General features: G+C 46.6%; 1 protein-coding gene across 7 annotated transcripts in view; it reads left to right on the forward strand.

Moving 5' to 3' along the window:
• Positions 1-16,909, forward strand: part of LOC133390353 (uncharacterized) — a 58,106-nt gene that overhangs the window by 18,574 nt on the left and 22,623 nt on the right. For 6 of the 7 annotated variants that reach the window (XM_061638850.1, XM_061638860.1, XM_061638802.1 and 3 more), the window contains 3 exons: positions 2,063-2,163; positions 2,341-2,424; positions 16,645-16,730. In XM_061638850.1, coding sequence (XP_061494834.1) covers positions 2,063-2,163; positions 2,341-2,424; positions 16,645-16,730 — 271 coding nt within the window. The remainder of the gene's footprint in view (positions 1-2,062; positions 2,164-2,340; positions 2,425-16,644; positions 16,731-16,909) is intronic. The other variant, XM_061638812.1, reaches the window with a different exon arrangement.

Raw genomic sequence — 16,909 nt, forward strand, 5'->3', positions numbered from 1 at the left:
AAGTTAAAAGTAATATTGAACAATATACTGTTGGAAAAATTCATCAAAAGGAACTAGACAAGGAGCATTATTATCAGCCTTATATGTGATTATGTTTAGAACATAAATATATGATCAAATAGCAGGACTAAAAATCATCAAAGAGAAAATGGAAGTAATTGGAATTAAAGTTAAAAAAAAAAGAGAACACATTTTTGGAAAAGAACACAGAATATAAGCATACAGACAAACCAGTCCACATTCATGTAATAAAAGATGAAAAGGACTTATATAAAACCATTATTTAAAAATAACTTAAAAACAATACAAAAATAACTCAAATAACAGACCAATGGGAAAAACTGACTTTGTCCTTTTCTGCAGAACCAGTAGCAGTGAAATGATAGTCCTTCCAAACTATGTTTTGTTTCAAAATTTACAACTGATGAGGGAAATATTAAAATTGGCATTAGTTGGATTCAAAATTTATTTGGCAAAAGAAAACAAGGATAAAAGTGAAAATAATGCAGAGTGTGAAATAGAGAGGAGGGATGGCATTACCAGTTTTATTTCTTTAAGTTGGAATGCACTGGCTTAGTGATAGAGCGGGTGCTGGAATGGGCTGAAAAAGAGCTAGAATCAGGGATGCATCTGGGGCTGCTACACTCCTATACACTGCAAGGCTGCTGTGGATGGAAAGTAAAGAAGAAAAAATGGAACAACTTTTTATAACGAATAATTGTATGGAACAAACAATAGAAGGAAAATCAGCTCTCCTGAAGCCCCAATAGCAGCAATTGTTTCTGGTATAGTTTCAATAAAGATTTCCAGCTGGAACCGTTCACATCTGAAAAAGACAAAGAGCTATATAGGTATATTGATTTATTTTATTATATGAAGACTAGGGGGGCTCTGCCCCTGCTTACTTCGCTTGCCCCGTTTGCCAACCCCCAATCCCAGCTCCCCCCTCCATCCCTCAGGCGTTCATACTCCCCTCGCCAACCTGCTTGCCTCGCCTGTTCCTCTGCTGTCCCAAGCAGCTGATGCTGTTCTGCACCGCCGCCTCCTCTTCCCCTGGCCAAAAGCCTGCAGCAGGCCAGCCAGCTGCCCCTCTGGCCAGGCCATCTCTGCCATCTTGCCTGTTTGTTGAGGCAGGCGGTGCAAGGGGGGGCGTGTTCATGCTACAGTTCACAGGCCACTTGTCTGTGGCGCTGCAAACTGCAACGTGATGCTTACGTTTTTATAGATAGAAATAAAACAACTGAAGTTGATTACCCGGTATGAATATTTCCTGTTGACAGAATAAGAAAGAAAATTCTTAAGGGAGAGTACAACTTAAGGAAACGTTTTATCTTTGTAATGATGGAAAGCATCTTCTGTTAGATTATAAACTCCTTTGTATAGACCAGTCCTAATGCCCAGATCTGCTGGTGCTCAACCAGGCAGAGAGAGTCCTGTGCTGGCAGAAATCCCTTGCCTTGGCAGATCCCTGTCTGCTGCCCTCTGACAGAGAGTTCAGCAGGCATTAGATACACCTGCTGGAAAGTCCAAAAACAGGGCATGGGCAGGGTGAAGAGGAGGGACACTATTCCACTCCAGTGTCTGCCAGACACCAGGAAAGTACACATAGGAATGGCAGGCATAAGAAAATCTAACTCCTCAGGCAGAAATGGAAGGGGCCAAAATGAATACCCCCAAGTATTCCCCCACTCTAGCCACGCCCACACAGGACCATTTGGGATCTGGTGGAAACTGACAGCCAATTGAAGGACACCACTGGGGACTATTTATGCCTCACATGCATGGAGAACAACTCCAGTAACAGTTTATGCAGTACAGGGCTATGCCACACCCCCCCCCAATGCGTGTGTGAACTTGAGTTTGCAAGGAGAGAATATAAATATATGATTGAATAGTAGGGCTAAAAATCACTATGGTAAAGACATTTTGCACTCAAAAGGGAACACCGACATCCATTAAGATATTTTGCATAAAAGGTGGAGGCTTTGTGCAAAGCCTGCTGCCTCAGCTTATGGGGGGAAAACAGAGCTTTTGCTAATGTTTCTCTGGCTTCAAACCCTAGCAGGAATTCAGCAAAAACATGAAGGAGAACCATCCGCAGAAACAAGCAGCATTTTATAATGAACAGCAAGGAGGGGGCCACAGACTGAACTTGCCTGCAAGGTAAGGCCAAGATAGAATGGCATGCTCCTCCATTGCCAACACCACTGCCAATCGCCACTCTCCCTTGCATGGAGGGGTCGGGGCAGTAGCAGCCTCCTTCAACAAACAACTCCGCTCAGGAGTTCCATGCCGCCATCCCTGTAGCTGCAACAACCACATGTATGTGTTGCTTTGCAGAATCACTGATGCAGAGCCCAGAGAATGTGCAACATTGCCCACACAGACAGGATGCCTTGTGCTACAGCCAGAGGAGACAAATGGGTAAGGTGTTGGTAGTTGTCCTGTGCACGCTTCCTGCTCCAGATGCAACCCATACCAGTGTGCTATGCCACATCACTGTCACGTAGCCTGGAGCAGCAGGAGTCACCCTCACAAAGTCTGGAGGCCATTCCCTGAGGGATCCATAGGAGTTTGCTCTCCCTCCCCACATAGGGCTCACAAAGGACACAAGTGCCACCTGTCAGTTGTCCCCCTGATCTCTCTTGTGTTTTCAGACTGCCATTCCACAGCTGCTGCCTCAGGAAAGGGACTACATCCACCAAGGCACTGTTGTACTGATGCAAGAAGGGAATCCCAGCCCACCACCACATGGACGGAGCCACAGAGGGTATCGGATTTCTAATCCCAGGAACTCGTGCATCTTCTTTCATAACATGCTGCTCAATTCTATTAATAATAAAGAAAACCAAACATTTCCACTGTGCCTCATCTAATTTGTTGACCATGTCAAAAGAACAATAGTCTTGCACTGTGAGGAGTCCTCAGCAACCTTCTGGCATCAGCTTCTGCCAGGTTCTGCAGGGCCACAGCTCCCACCAAACCTCAGTGCAAGATATGATTGGCATGATGGGAACTGCAGTCCAGGCACACATGCTACATTCTAACTCCTAAAACTCTCGTGCAAGACACTGGGATACAACAAGGAAACAAGGGAAAGGTTTGGATTCTGGAACCATGGTCTAAGCTTCTTGGAGGGGGGACTGTTGGCAGGAGATGGGCTGCACCTCACGAGGACTGGGAAGAAACTCTTTGGCAGAAGTATGGCAAAACTCATCAAGAGGGCTTTAAACTAAAGCCTCTGGGGGATGGAGATGATAGCTTAAATACTGATCCAAAGACAACAGGTTGTAAACTCAACGATTTGAAGGGTGCAGCAGACACTGGGAGGGAGAAAGGGATGCACGGCAAAGCTCACGGTATATTAACGAAGGAATCCAGTCAGGACAAAAGAGACTTCTGCTGTCTATATACCAACGCGCGGAGCTTGGGAAACAAGGGGAGCTTGAAGTCTTAGTGCATCAAGGCAAATAGGACTTCATAGGGATAACAGAAACTTGGTGGGATGACTCCCATGATTGGAATATAGCCATTCAAGGATATAAACTCTACAGAAAGAATAGAAGCAACAGAAAAGGAGGGGGAGTAGTGTTATACGTCAAAGACAAATACACCTCTATGGAAATCCAAGAGAGCGAACAAAGGGGTCCGGTAGAGACCATTTGGGTAAAAATAAATGGAGAAACAAAACCGACATGGTAGTAGGTGTCTACTACAGACCCCCTGGCCAAGAAGAGGTGGTAGACGAGGCCTTTCTCAAGCAAATCTCTGAAATCTCAAGGAGGCAAGAAGTAGTAGTGATGGGGGACTTAAACTACCCGGATATTTGCTGGGAGACAAACTCTGCGAAACACAAAGCCTCCAACAAATTCCTGATGGGCCTTGCTGATAATTTCCTCTTTCAAAAAGTAGAAGAAGGAACAAGGGGATCGGCAATCCTGGACCTGATCTTAACTAACACGGACGAATTGGTCACGGGAATTAAAGCGGTCGGTACCTTGGGGGAAAGTGACCACGTAATGCTGGAATTCGTGATTCTGGGGAAAGCCAAAGAAGAATATAGTCAAACATGGACCTTGGATTTCAGGAAAGCCGATTTTAGCAAGCTCAGGGAAATGATGGGTAGGATCCCGTGGCTAGATAGACTAAAGAAAAAAGGAGCCCAAGACGCGTGGGAGTTCATGAAGAACATATTACAAAAAGCGCAATCGCAAACAATTCCAAAGAGGAAGAAAAATGGAAGACATCGGAAAAAGCCAATGTGGCTACATGGAAGACTGGTGGAGGAGGTAAAAGTAAAAAAGAGCATGTATAAAGAATGGAAGGAAGGACGCATCACCAAGGAAGAGTACCGACGAGCGGCTCGGGCTTGCAGGAATAGCGTAAGGAAAGCTAAAACCCAGAATGAGCTGAGGCTGGCGAGGGAAGCGAAGAACAACAAAAAGGGGTTTTTCAGATATGTTCGAAGCAAGAGAAAGACCAAGGAAATGTTGGTGTGTGTGGAATTGCGTGGCCGGCTCTTCACAGGTATACAGCGAGACGTTCAAGAAATCCAAGCACAGACAGAGAACTTGTTTTAAGAGTCCTTTATTGTGGACATTAAAGTAGCAAAACAGCATACAAGACTTTTCCCTTCACGATCACAACACCTACCAAGAACTTCTTCCCCCACAGAGCTTCTTTCGGTTTCTCTCCAGCCTTTTGTAGATAAGACTGGCCTTGCTGGGCACAGCTGCCTGCCAGCGTCCTTGGTGCTCTCCCTGGCTGGATTAACCCCATAACTACAGTTTTGCTCTTCTCCTCATGTGAGGCACATACGCATGTACACACATATCCAACAGCCCGCACCTGTGTCTCACATGTATATAATTACAACATTCTGGTCTTATAATGCATTTCTACAACTTATGATTACATTACATATTTACAGTACATTCAACTTGCAACATTGATCCCTTAGAGCTTTATTTATTCACTGAATTTAGGTTTTACACAAGTTGCATATAATGTTTCTGCATCCACTTCACGTTCATGGTATGTACCCGGGCCGCTGACTATACCCACTGTGAATCTGTCTGGCGGCTTCCCAATGTTAGCCCTTTCGGAGCGCCTTAAGGGTACTGGAGCTTCGACTCCCCCTGTGCCACCATTATCTGTACTTGTATCTGGCATGGCTTGTTCAGGTGCAGTCAGATCATCAGCTTTTCCTTGTTTTACGTTTGCCCCATATTAATTCATTTAGAGCATCTTTCAATGGTATTTGAGTCTCTTCTGTTTTCACCCCTTGCGTTGGTGCATTGTCTGACCCATTTAGAATAACAGACTGGTTTTGGTCCCACGGCCTGACTGAGATCTTTATGCTCCTACTCAGTACAACTTGCTGTGTCTTAGGAACCCAAACCCTGTAAAAAGTGTGTTGGAAACCCAGCACAAATGCTTCCTGTGCTCTGGGAGCCAGTTTTCCATGCCTTTTCCCCTTTGGAATATGTTCCCAGCACCTAGCCCCGAACCGCTCAATGTGTTGCACCCTCGGCTTTCTTCCCGTGAGTTTCTCATAGGGTGACATCCCAATGGCACTGTGTAACACCCTGTTGTGTATGTATGTTGCATACAAGATGCACTGTTCCCAAAAGGAGCCGGCTAGGCTGGAATCTCCCAACATGGCTCTCATCGATTCCCGAAGGGCTCTATTTTTTCTCTCTGCAACCCCGTTAGAAAACGGAGAAAATGGAGCTGTGAAGTTTTGTTCTATTCCCTTGCTTTCCAGGAATTCATGCAATTCATTGCCTGTGAATTCCCCCCCCTGATCTGAGCGTATACGGTTCACTGTAATGCCATGCTGTGTTTCAGTCTTCCTGATAAACAGACGTAGCTTCTGTTCTGCCTCATCCTTTCTTTTCAGTAGATAAACATGTCAGAACCTCGTAAAATCATCAACCACGACCATAAAGTATTTAGCACCCCCTCGTGAACTCTGTATCGGTCCTGACAGATCAACATGTATTAGTTGGTAGGGAGTGGTAGTGGAGCATTCCGCCTCTTTATTGATGGGTGCAACCGTAGCCTACGCTTTACAACAGGCATCACAATCCATCAGTTGCCCACACTCTGTCAGTTTCATGTTTTCGCTATGTGTAGGGGTTTTCTTAATCGTCTCATAGTTGGCATGTCCTAACCTTCTATGCCAATCATGCACACAGCCATTATGTGTCTGTCTCTCTGCACTCAACGTAGCACACCCTGCATGATTGCTCTGTATTATGAACTGTGAATCTGTTAGGCACCCTTGCATGCAGACCTCACCCCCTTTTTTGCACAATACATTTCTCTTTGTCAAGTATTACAGTATAACCAATATCAACCAACTTCTTCACAGATAGAATATTGCTAGCTAACTGGGGTACATACAAAACGTTTGTCAGAATCCCAATCTTACTTAACTTCACCGTGCCTCGTGCCAGAACGTCCCTCCTGGTTCCGTCAGCCAACAAAACAGAGTCCTTTACTGCTCTCGACGTGTGAAACAGGCTTCGGTCCTTCAACAGAAATGGGATGCACCGCTGTCACACACCCATTGCGTACTGATGGTTTGAGGCTTTACTGCGCTTACAAAGTTCACACTTGACTGCTTCCAGCCACAGTCTCTGCTTTTCCGCCTGGCTGCACAGTTCCTTTGTATATGACCCCATGCTCCACAAAAATAACAGGATTTCAGCCCCTGCTGCTCTTTGAAGTTAGATTGCTTGCTTTTGACAGCTTCCTTCTGCTCGGTTCTTTTCTTCTTCTGTCTCCTTTGCCATTCTTGGTTCAGTTTTTCCTCCACAAAGTCCAAATTCAGGCCTCCGTCTGGCATAGCCTTCATCGACATCACGAGATTATTCCAGGTTTCGTCAAGTGAAGCCAAAACTATGTACACCTTTTGAAGATTGCTATGCTCAATCCCTCTGTCCTCCAATTCTGCAAACAAACATCTGAACTCTGTTAGATGCTCAAGCATGGTGCTTTCCTCTGTGAGACGCATCTGGTACAGCCTTCTTTCCAAACAAAGTATGCTCCCCTCTGTCTGTTGCACATGTACAGTTTGTAACACATCCCACATTCGTTTCGCTGTGGGTTCGTCTCTGACATAGAGCAATTGAGAGTCAGAGAGTGCCAAAGTAATAAAAGCCTGTGCCTTCTCATCCTTACGCGTCCAGGCCGCCTGAGGAACTGCCGGTGGGGTGGTGTCGATAACTTCAAACAAGTCTTCTTTAATCAGAAACGCTCTCATTCGTAGCTTCCAGCTGGCGTAGTTAGTCTCCGTGAGACACTCCATTGGCATGCCTGCAGACATATTCACTGCCATCTCCGCTCACCTCTTCAAGGAGCTCTGACTTGGTTCAGAACAATCTTCAGTGCGTTGTTCAGTGCGCCGGATCTGGGCCCATAACCCTGTTGGTGTGTGTGGAATTGCGTGGCCGGCTCTTCACGGGTATACAGCGAGACGTTCAAGAAATCCGAGCACAGATAGAGAACTTGTTTTAAGAGTCCTTTACTGTGGACATTAAAGTAGCAAAACAGCATACAAGACTTTTCCCTTCATGATCACAACACCTACCAAGAACTTCTTCCCCCACAGAGCTTCTTTCGGTTTCTCTCCAGCCTTTTGTAGATAAGACTGGCCTCGCTGGGCACAGCTGCCTGCCAACGTCCTTGGTGGTCTCCCTGGCTGGATTAACCCCATAACTACAGTTTTGCTCTTCTCCTCATGTGAGGCACATACGCACGTACACACATATCCAACAGGAAATGGTGGGACTGCTGCTCAATGAGGATGGCAAAATGTTGACAGATAATGAGGAAAAGGCAGAACTGCTCAACACCTATTTTGCCTTCGTTTTCTCCCAAAAAGGGAACAGTGTGCAACCTTGCATCGGTAGCAATCTCAGTAAGGGGACGGGACTGCAGTTCGAGATTGATAAGGAGATAGTCAGGAAATACCTAGTTAACCTAAATGAGTTCAAATCTCAAGGGCCTGATGAACGGCATCCCAGAGTATTGAAGGAACTAGCGGATGTACTCTCGGAACCTCTTGCCATCATCTTTGAGAAATCCTGGAGAACGGGAGAGGTGCCGGAGGATTGGAGACGGGCAAACGTTGTCCCGCTCTTTAAAAAGGGTAAAAAAGAAGATCCGGGGAATTACAGGCCGGTCAGTCTGACTTCAATACCGGGAAAGATATTAGAACAGATAATAAGAGTCCATTGGCAACTATCTAGATGACAATGCTGTGATTAGTAGGAGTCAGCATGGGTTTGTCAAGAAAAAATCCTGTCAAACTAATCTCATCTCTTTTTTTGATCGGGTCACTAGCTTAGTAGATGGTGGAAATGCTGTAGATGTCATCTATCTAGATTTCAGCAAAGCGTTTGACAAAGTCCCCCACGACCTTTTGATTAGCAAACTAGTCAAATGCGGACTACATGGAAATACTGTCAGGTGGATTCACAACTGGTTGGAAAACCGTACTCAAAGAGTGGTCGTTGGTGGCTCTGCTTCGGACTGGAAGGAGGTCTCGAGTGGAGTGCCACAGGGTTCTGTCCTGGGGCTGATACTCTTCAACATTTTTATTAATGACTTAGACGATGGGGTGGAGGGAAGCCTTATGAAGTTTGCGGATGATACGAAACTGGGAGGGATAGCTAACACAATGGAAGACAGGAATAAAATCCAAAGGGACCTGGATAGACTAGAAAATTGGGCTGAAATTAATAAAATGACATTCAATAAAGAGAAATGCAGGATTCTGCATTTAGGCCACAAAAACAAAATGCACGGGTACAGGATGGGAAATACCCAGCTTAGCAGTAGTGCATGTGAGAAGGACCTTGGAATTGTAGTGGATCACAAGTTGAACATGACCCAGCAGTGTGATGCTGCAGCAAAAAAGGCAAACGCGGTTTTGGGCTGCATAAACAGAGCTATAGTTTCCAGGTCGAGGGAAGTAATAGTCCCACTATATTCTGCATTAGTCAGGCCTCATCTGGAATACTGCGTTCAGTTCTGGGTGCCTCATTTTAAGAAAGATATAGACAAGTTAGAGCGGGTCCAGAAGAGGGCGACGAGGATGATAGCCGGTATGGAGAACAAGTCTTATGAGGAAAGGTTGACGGAACTTGGCATGTTCAGTCTGGTGAAGAGAAGGCTGAGGGGTGACATGATTGCACTCTTTAAGTACCTGAAGGGCTGTCACATAGAGGAGGGTACAGATTTGTTCTCTGCTGCCCCAGAGGGTAGGACTATGTCTAATGGTTTTAAGTTGCAGGAGCGTAGATTCAGATTGGACATTAGAAGGAACTTCTTGACAGTAAGGGCGGTTCGGCAATGGAACCGACTGCCTAGGGAGGTGGTGGGATCCCCTTCGCTGGATGTCTTCAAGCAGAGGCTGGACAGCTATCTGCGGGAGATGCTCTAGCTGTGGATTTCCTGCTGTGAGCAGGGGGTTGGACTGGATGGCCTACAAGGCCCCTTCCAACTCTATGATTCTAAGGCATGGGAGCTCACAATATTATATCAGAATTGGAAGAAAGAGAGGGAGCTAAACTAAAGAGCGAAGAGTCATATGGGCCTGAGGGTCACACAAGTGGATGGGGACAGTAGGAGAGGGATGAAGGCCAAGGCAAGGGAGCTGCAGTGGGGAGCTGTGCCAGGGGTGTCACAGACTCAGGAAGATGGGAGGGAGGGATCACAGTTAGGTATGCGTGTGTCAGTTATTGGCTCATGGAGTTGGTTGTGCATGGAAAAAACCATGGTGATTGGCATGGTAGATTGGGGGGGGTGGAGGCCAAGGGTCACAGAGGACAAGTGAATTGGCCTGACGCAGCCTAAACTCTCTGGCTATGCAGTCCCCAGTAGCAATGCTGTGGGGATCCTGATCCTCATCATAGACATCTGTCCTATACCCTGCCAGGGGTTCCTACCCAGGACCATCCTTGTCCATAGGGAGTGGCTTCCTGTGTTTGGCAACGTTGTGGAGCATGACACAGGCCATCACCACTTTGGAGATCATGGGTTGCATTCAGCTGAGTCTTACATAGAACAGGCCTGTTGAAATTAACAAACCTAAGTTAGTCTTGGAGAATCAGTGGAGAGTGACAGGGAACTAAACTAAAGATGGAAGAGTGATAGGTGCCTGAGGGCAGACAAGTGTAGGGGAACAGTAGGGGAAGGATAGTGGCCTACTCTAGTTCTAGCACTGAATATTCTACTCAAGGAAGTGAATTACACAACCTCCCCCCTTGTGATGCAAGCGTCTGAACCACTTATTGCCATCCTGTTGACCCATGGGCCCTGGGGTACTTGGCCAGAATTAAAGGGCTTTGACAGGCTTCCTTGGTCAGCTTTGGGTGGGGGCGGAGAGCGAGAGAGGGAAGCAGAGTGGTACACCTTGAGTGCCCCTACCCAGGAGACACCTGTGACCCTTAGGCCGCTGTTCTGGCAGGTGCAGCAGGCTGAAGGCCTCCAGGACCTGGGAGTTGTGTATATTCCCTGGCTTCATGGTGGAGATGCCCTGGGGATATCAACATCACATTGACTGCAAGCTGATGGTGATGGTTGCTGAAGAGATGGGACTTGTGCATGGGTGTGAGTATTGGCGTGAATATCCCTTGTGTGGTTCCAGGACTGAGAAGCAGCCTGTGGTTCCATAGAACGTATCCATGGGCCTGGCAAGCTGCACCTCAGACACAGAAATGCACTCCTGCCAGTGTGTCACCATGGTGTTGAGGTGAACATCAGGGGACTTACTGCTGGAGAACTGTGACCAGATAGGATCCTATGTAGTATCTTATTGGCATTCCCATGTAGCCAGGTACCACCAGCCCAGTAGGATCTTCTGGAGCACTGGGATGTTTCAGTTGACATGGATTAACTTGCAAGTGACAGCACCTCAGTGGCTTTTCTGACTCATTGGAAGTCCACATTGAACAGAGTGAATGCCCTCAGACTTGTAGGAATCATCCAGGGCCTCTCCTGGTGATTCTGCTCCTGTGGTAGCTGTTTGGTAGGATGCTCCTCCCCAGGATGAGAGACTACCCCTCCTCAGGTCCACAGCTGATCTCCAGCTGGCTCCCCTGCTCCCAGCCAGTCACTGGGCCTTGGTGGGATGGAAGAAGTTTGGGAGGAGCTGTCCGCTCAGAAACCTATGGGTGGGAGGCTTTCCATATAGTAGTTTAGGCAGGAGTAGGTCTGATCTGAGGGTGGAGGATGACTAAGTGATGCTGTGAGTCTTTGGCAGGTAGTGCTGGTGATGGGAAGGAGAATGGGAGGGATGGTGGTTGTGAATGCTGCAATGTTAGTGGATCAGGTGTCTCCACTAGAGATGTTATGGGACTGAATCAGCCTTGGTCACCCTGACGGATGACCTTTATCGGGAGAAGGACAGGGGGAGTGTGACCCTGTTATTCTTACTTGATCTCTCAGTGGCTTTTGATACCATTGACCATGGTATCCTTCTGGGCCGACTTGGTGAGATGGGTATTGGAGGCACTGTTTTACAGTGGTTCTGATCCTATCTCCAGGGTCACTCTCAGAGAAAAGCATTGGGTGACTGTCTTTCGGCCCCCTGGCAGTTGTGCTGTGGGGTGCCACAGGGTACCATCTTGTCCCCCATGCTGTTTAATATCTATATGAAGCCCTTGGGAGCAGTCATCAGGAGCTTTGGGGCAAGGTGTCAGCAGTATGCTGACGATACCCAGCTCTATTTTTCCGTAACATCTGAATGGGGAGAGGCCGTGCAAGCCCTGGACCGCTGCCTGGACTCGGTGGTGGGCTGGATGAGGACCAATAAACTGAGTCTGAATCCTAGCAAAACGGAGGCACTGTGGGTTGGTGGTTCCTGAGTTCGGATAATTGGTCAGCTGCCTGCTTTGGATGAGAGAGCAGGTCCGTAGTCTGTGGGTACTCCTGAGTCCATCTTTGTTGCTAGAGGCCCAGGTGACCTCTGTGGCTAGGAGTGCCTTTTACCAGCTTCAGCTGGTAAGACAGCTGCAGCCATTTCTGGACCAGGATAGCCTGACCACTGTTGTCCACGCACTGGTAACCTCCAGGCTGGATTACTGTAATGCACTCTATGTGGGGCTGCCCTTGAGGTTGGTTGGGAAGCTGCAGCTGGTGCAAAATGCGGTGGCAAGACCGCTCACTGGGGCAGGGTATCGCCAACATGTCACCCCGCTGCTGAAAGAATTTCACTGGCTGCCCATTTGCTACCAGGCCAAGTTCAAGGTTCTAGTTTTGGTGTACAAAGCTCTATACAGCTCAGGACCAGGATACCTGAAAGACCGTCTTACCCCTTACATACCCAGTCGATCACTGTGCTCTGCAGGTGAGGGCCTCCTGCAGATACCATCTTATCAGGAGGTCCGTTCCGCACAACATAGGAAACGGACCTTTAGTGTGGCGGCACCTACCTGTGGAATTCCCTCCCTTTGAATATTAGGCAGGCGTCATCTCGGTTATCTTTTTGGCGCCTTTTGAAGACTTTCCTCTTTCAACAAGCCTCTTAAGTCGAGACCTATCCCAGTCTGCGTCTGTGTTAGAATTGCTTTTAATATGTTTTCTTAATAATGTTTTGAACCTTTTTTTAAATATGTTTTTAAAGCTTTTTTTAAAAAAGTTTTTAACGTTTTGTTTTAATGTATTTTATGGTCTGTTTTTATGATGTTTTAAAGTGTTTTTAGCACTTCTGTTTGCCGCCCTTGCTGCTGGGAGGAAGGGTGGCGTGTATATATATATGAATGAATGAATGAATGAATGAATGTGCGTGTGGAAGAGGAGGAGAAGGATCCTGTCTGTTGACATGTGCATGGTCTCTGCCCAGTGCAGCCACTGCTGAGGTCTTGGTGGGGCTGAGGCTGGATGCCAGGAGTTTTTGGTGGCTGCTACCTTGAACCTCACCTGTACCATGCTCCAGAAGTAGCTGGGGTTCTGGTGTAGGTTCACACGGGCACTGTCACGACACTGGGTCCGTCTGGTGCCACTGTCTTACTGCCAGGTATGTTTCTGCTTGTTTCTGGTTCACATAGCAAGTCTCTGCCTCCCTTGCCACCTGCATGCTCCTTGTTAAGGCACTTTGTTGGAATTGCTGGTAGGTGTACTTGTGAGGGGCCTGGCTGCTGCGATTGTCTGTGCATTTCTGGGGCCACTGCCACTGTGTGCGCGCATGCTGTGCGTTTCCGTGCTTGACTGACTGCATGCACGGTGCACCTGTACTTGCATGACTGTGCAGCTGTGCCTTTTGAAGAACAAGCAAATACAAACATGTTGCAGTGGAATCAGGATTTATAGGCTCCAATAATGTTTGCTACTTGGGAGTACATTTGGAAATAAAATCAGTAATTGTTCATCATGTTCAAATTTTCATGAAAACTGTAATAACATGGTGACCTGGTGTTGTATGACCCTGAAAGACTTCATAAGAAAAATGGCAACCTAGATAATAAAATGTTGGAAATGTAGAATGGGTATAGAAGCTTTATCCACATACAGAGGCTGGGTAACAAAGCAAAGGAATGGTGATCTGTTCTTTCTTTGAGAAGAGAGGGAGAATTATGAATGCGCAATTTAGATCTAAATGGGAGGGGGGGCAGATCCTTTATTTCTTCCACCCCCTGTGGCCTGAGTTGGGCAGGGTCAATCGCTCGACATCACAATGCTGCCAGTGATCTGTTTTTGCATGCTGCTATGCAGGAAAGCCCCGATCAGCTGATTGTTGGGACTTGGCAAAGCACTGTGCATACAAGTGCTGCAGGTGCTGCCTGCAACAACCCCCTTTGGCCAAGCCACCTCTTTAACTGCTCCATACTCGACATCATATATTGCAGACCAAACGGGGAGGCCTGGTGGGTCTAAGTCTGTGAGCTGGAGGTTTCCGCACTGCTGATCTAGATTCTATCATATTTTTTATTAACCAATTGAAAAAAAGTAGCTGTACAGCAAAGAAAACTAATATTCTACATGATGGTTGTAGCAAGATTGTATTATGCTAGATCAGAAGTCGCCAACTTTTTTGAACCAGGGGGCACATTTCAAATGTTGAGAGAGTGCTGAGGGTGTGAGTCACAAAATGGTAGTCATGGGGGCATGGCACAACACCAAATAGCTGCTGGGGGGCATGGCATAACACAAAATGGCTCACTTCTTATACCTCCAGTAAAAGAAGCGAGGTTGGTGAGGACAAGGTCTAGAGTCTTTTCTATCGTGACTCCTACGCTTTGGAATTTGTTGCCAACTGACCTCCGTCAGGCCCCCTCCCTGTTATGCTTTCAGTGGACTTTGAAGACCTGGCTCTTTACCCAGGCATGGGAAGGGGATTAGGCTGGCAGATTGCAGTTCTTGGGGGGTTTAAATTCAAATTTAGGCTGGCAGATTGCAGATCTTGGGGGGCTTAAATGTTTAAGCCTTTAATTTTTAATCTCTAATTTTTAGGATTTCGATTATGTCTATATGGAATGTACTTGTGCTTGGTTGTAAGTCGCCCAGAGTGGCAGATTAACCTCTGCCAGACGGGCGTCCTACAAATCTCATAAATAAATAAATAAAAATGACTGAACCCTGCAGTACCCTGCTTGTTACCTCCCACAGTTTGAGAAGGAACCATTGAGTATGATTCTATAGCTAGTTGTGGATTCACCTGATAGTTGTTCCACCCAGCCCACATTTAGCTAGCTTGCTGATCAGAATATCATGGGGTACTTTGTCAAAACCTTTGTTGAAGTTGAGATATATATGATATTCACAGAATTCCCACAGTCTATTAGGGAAGTTACCCAATTCAAAAATGAGATAAGTCTGGCGGGATTTGTTCTTGACAAATGTTGGCTTCTTAGAATAGTAGAGTTGGGCCTATAAGGTCATTGAATTCAACCCCCTAGTAATCACTGCATTGCTTCTAGTAATCTCTGCATTATTTTCAAAGTGCTTACAGATTGACCGCTGTATAATCGGCTCCAGAATTTTCCCAGGGATTGATGCCAGGCTGACCGGTCTGTAGTTCCCAGGTTCTTCCTTTTTGCCCTTTTTGAAGACAGAGACATTAGTTCTCTTCCAGTCACCTGGCGCTTCACCCGGCACTTCCAACAGAGTTAGAAAAGATTTAGAAAAGGGCAACCAAAATGATCAAGAAGGTAGAGTAACTCCCCTGTGAGGAAAGGTTACAGCATTTGGGACTTTTCCAGTTTAGTGCAGGTGGGGGATCCTTTGGCCCTCCAGATATTGCTGAGTGACAACTTCCATCAGCTCCAGCAAGGGATGATGGGAGTTGTCGTTCAGCAATATCTGGAGGGTCAAACGTTCCCTACACCTGGCTAAGAAAAAGACGAGTAAGAGGTGACATGACAGAGGTGTATAAAATTATGCATGGCATGGTGAAAGTGAATAGAGAAAGGCTTTTCTCCCTCTCTCCTAACACTAGAACTTGGGGCCATCTAATGAAGCTGAATGTTGGAAGGTTCAGGACAAATGAAAATATTTCATGCTAACTTGGATGACTTTTAAAAGAAGATTAGACAAATTCATGGAGGATAGGGCTATCAATGGCTACTAAGCCTGATGGTCGTGTTCTATCTCCAGCATTGGAGGCAGCATGCTTCTGAATACCAGTTTCTGGAAACCACAGCAAGGGAGAGTGCTTTTTGCACTCAGGTCTGCTTACAAGCTGGCATCTGGTTGTCCGTAGTGAGAACAGCATGCTGGACTAGACGAGCCATGGCTTGAATCCGGCAGGCTCTTATGTTCTCATTATGAATTATGAATCTAATGCTTTCCATTTCTAGTTTGAGTTTGTTAATTTTCTTTGTAAGTATATGTGTTTTGTCCACCTTTACTAACTCTTTCATTGAGAGACTCCAGAGTTCCCCGGAATAGTTTGAAAGACCAATTCTTTTTTGGGGGAAATTAATTCAGTTTTGTAAAACCAAGGTCTGGTGGCATTTTAAAGAACAACAAATGTTGTGAAAGCATGTGCCACGATAAATTTCTCTAATGTTAAAGGTGCTACCAGACTTATGTTGTTCCAATAAAAAAACAACAAATATGGCTTCCTCTTGGAATTTGTCACTATGGTGGACACGTTTCCCTGAATGACAGCTTCCCTCCTGCTGCAGATCTTCCCTGCAATATATAGCTGCAGGAGTGTTGGCTATGTTATAGAGTGTGCTGTTCAGATAGGGTGACAATGAAGCGCAACAGCCTTGGCCAGCACCCCATGTGATCTCAGTGCTTCTAGAACACTCTCCAGAATCCTTTGCAGTGGAGAGTGGTTCCTCAGTAGTTTATCCACCTTTTTTTCCCCCCTGAACTGACTGTTTCTCCAGGTAACCTGGTTTCATGGTTTCAGAACTACATGGCGGAGGTGGGGGTTGGTGGGCAGAGAGTGGCTGAGGTTTTGGGGCAAAAGATGCAGGTGGGAAACAGAGCTAAGGTTCCCTGTCTGTCCCTGCTGTGCTTTCAGGTGCTACACTCTTTCTCCCCCTCTCTCAAACGGGGTCAGTGGTAGACTCAATCCACCCCCTCCCCGCGATGTGCTGACATTGCCTCTGGTTGGGCCATCAGACTACTGCCTCAAACTGGGTGATCTGGCCTTCAAAGCATGTCTTTGTCTACCTCCAGATACCATGGTACAGCTCGGAACCCCTACAACCCCCAGTACTTCACTGGTGGCAGCTCCAGTGGGTCAGCAGCGGCTGTGGCTGCAGGTAAGGCTGTACAAATTGTGGGGTATTAGAGATGGAAGCTGGGGAAATGGGCAGAAGGACAGTAGTGTTCCAAAGTTTGTCGCAATATTGGATGTGGGCGGGGAAATACAGGACTAGACATCTTTCCTCAGTGGGAGTCTCATCATTTTAATGTGTACGTCGCCTAGAGTGGCTTTGGC

This window comes from Rhineura floridana, chromosome 1 (assembly GCF_030035675.1).
Source record: "Rhineura floridana isolate rRhiFlo1 chromosome 1, rRhiFlo1.hap2, whole genome shotgun sequence".
NCBI lineage: Eukaryota > Metazoa > Chordata > Lepidosauria > Squamata > Rhineuridae > Rhineura > Rhineura floridana.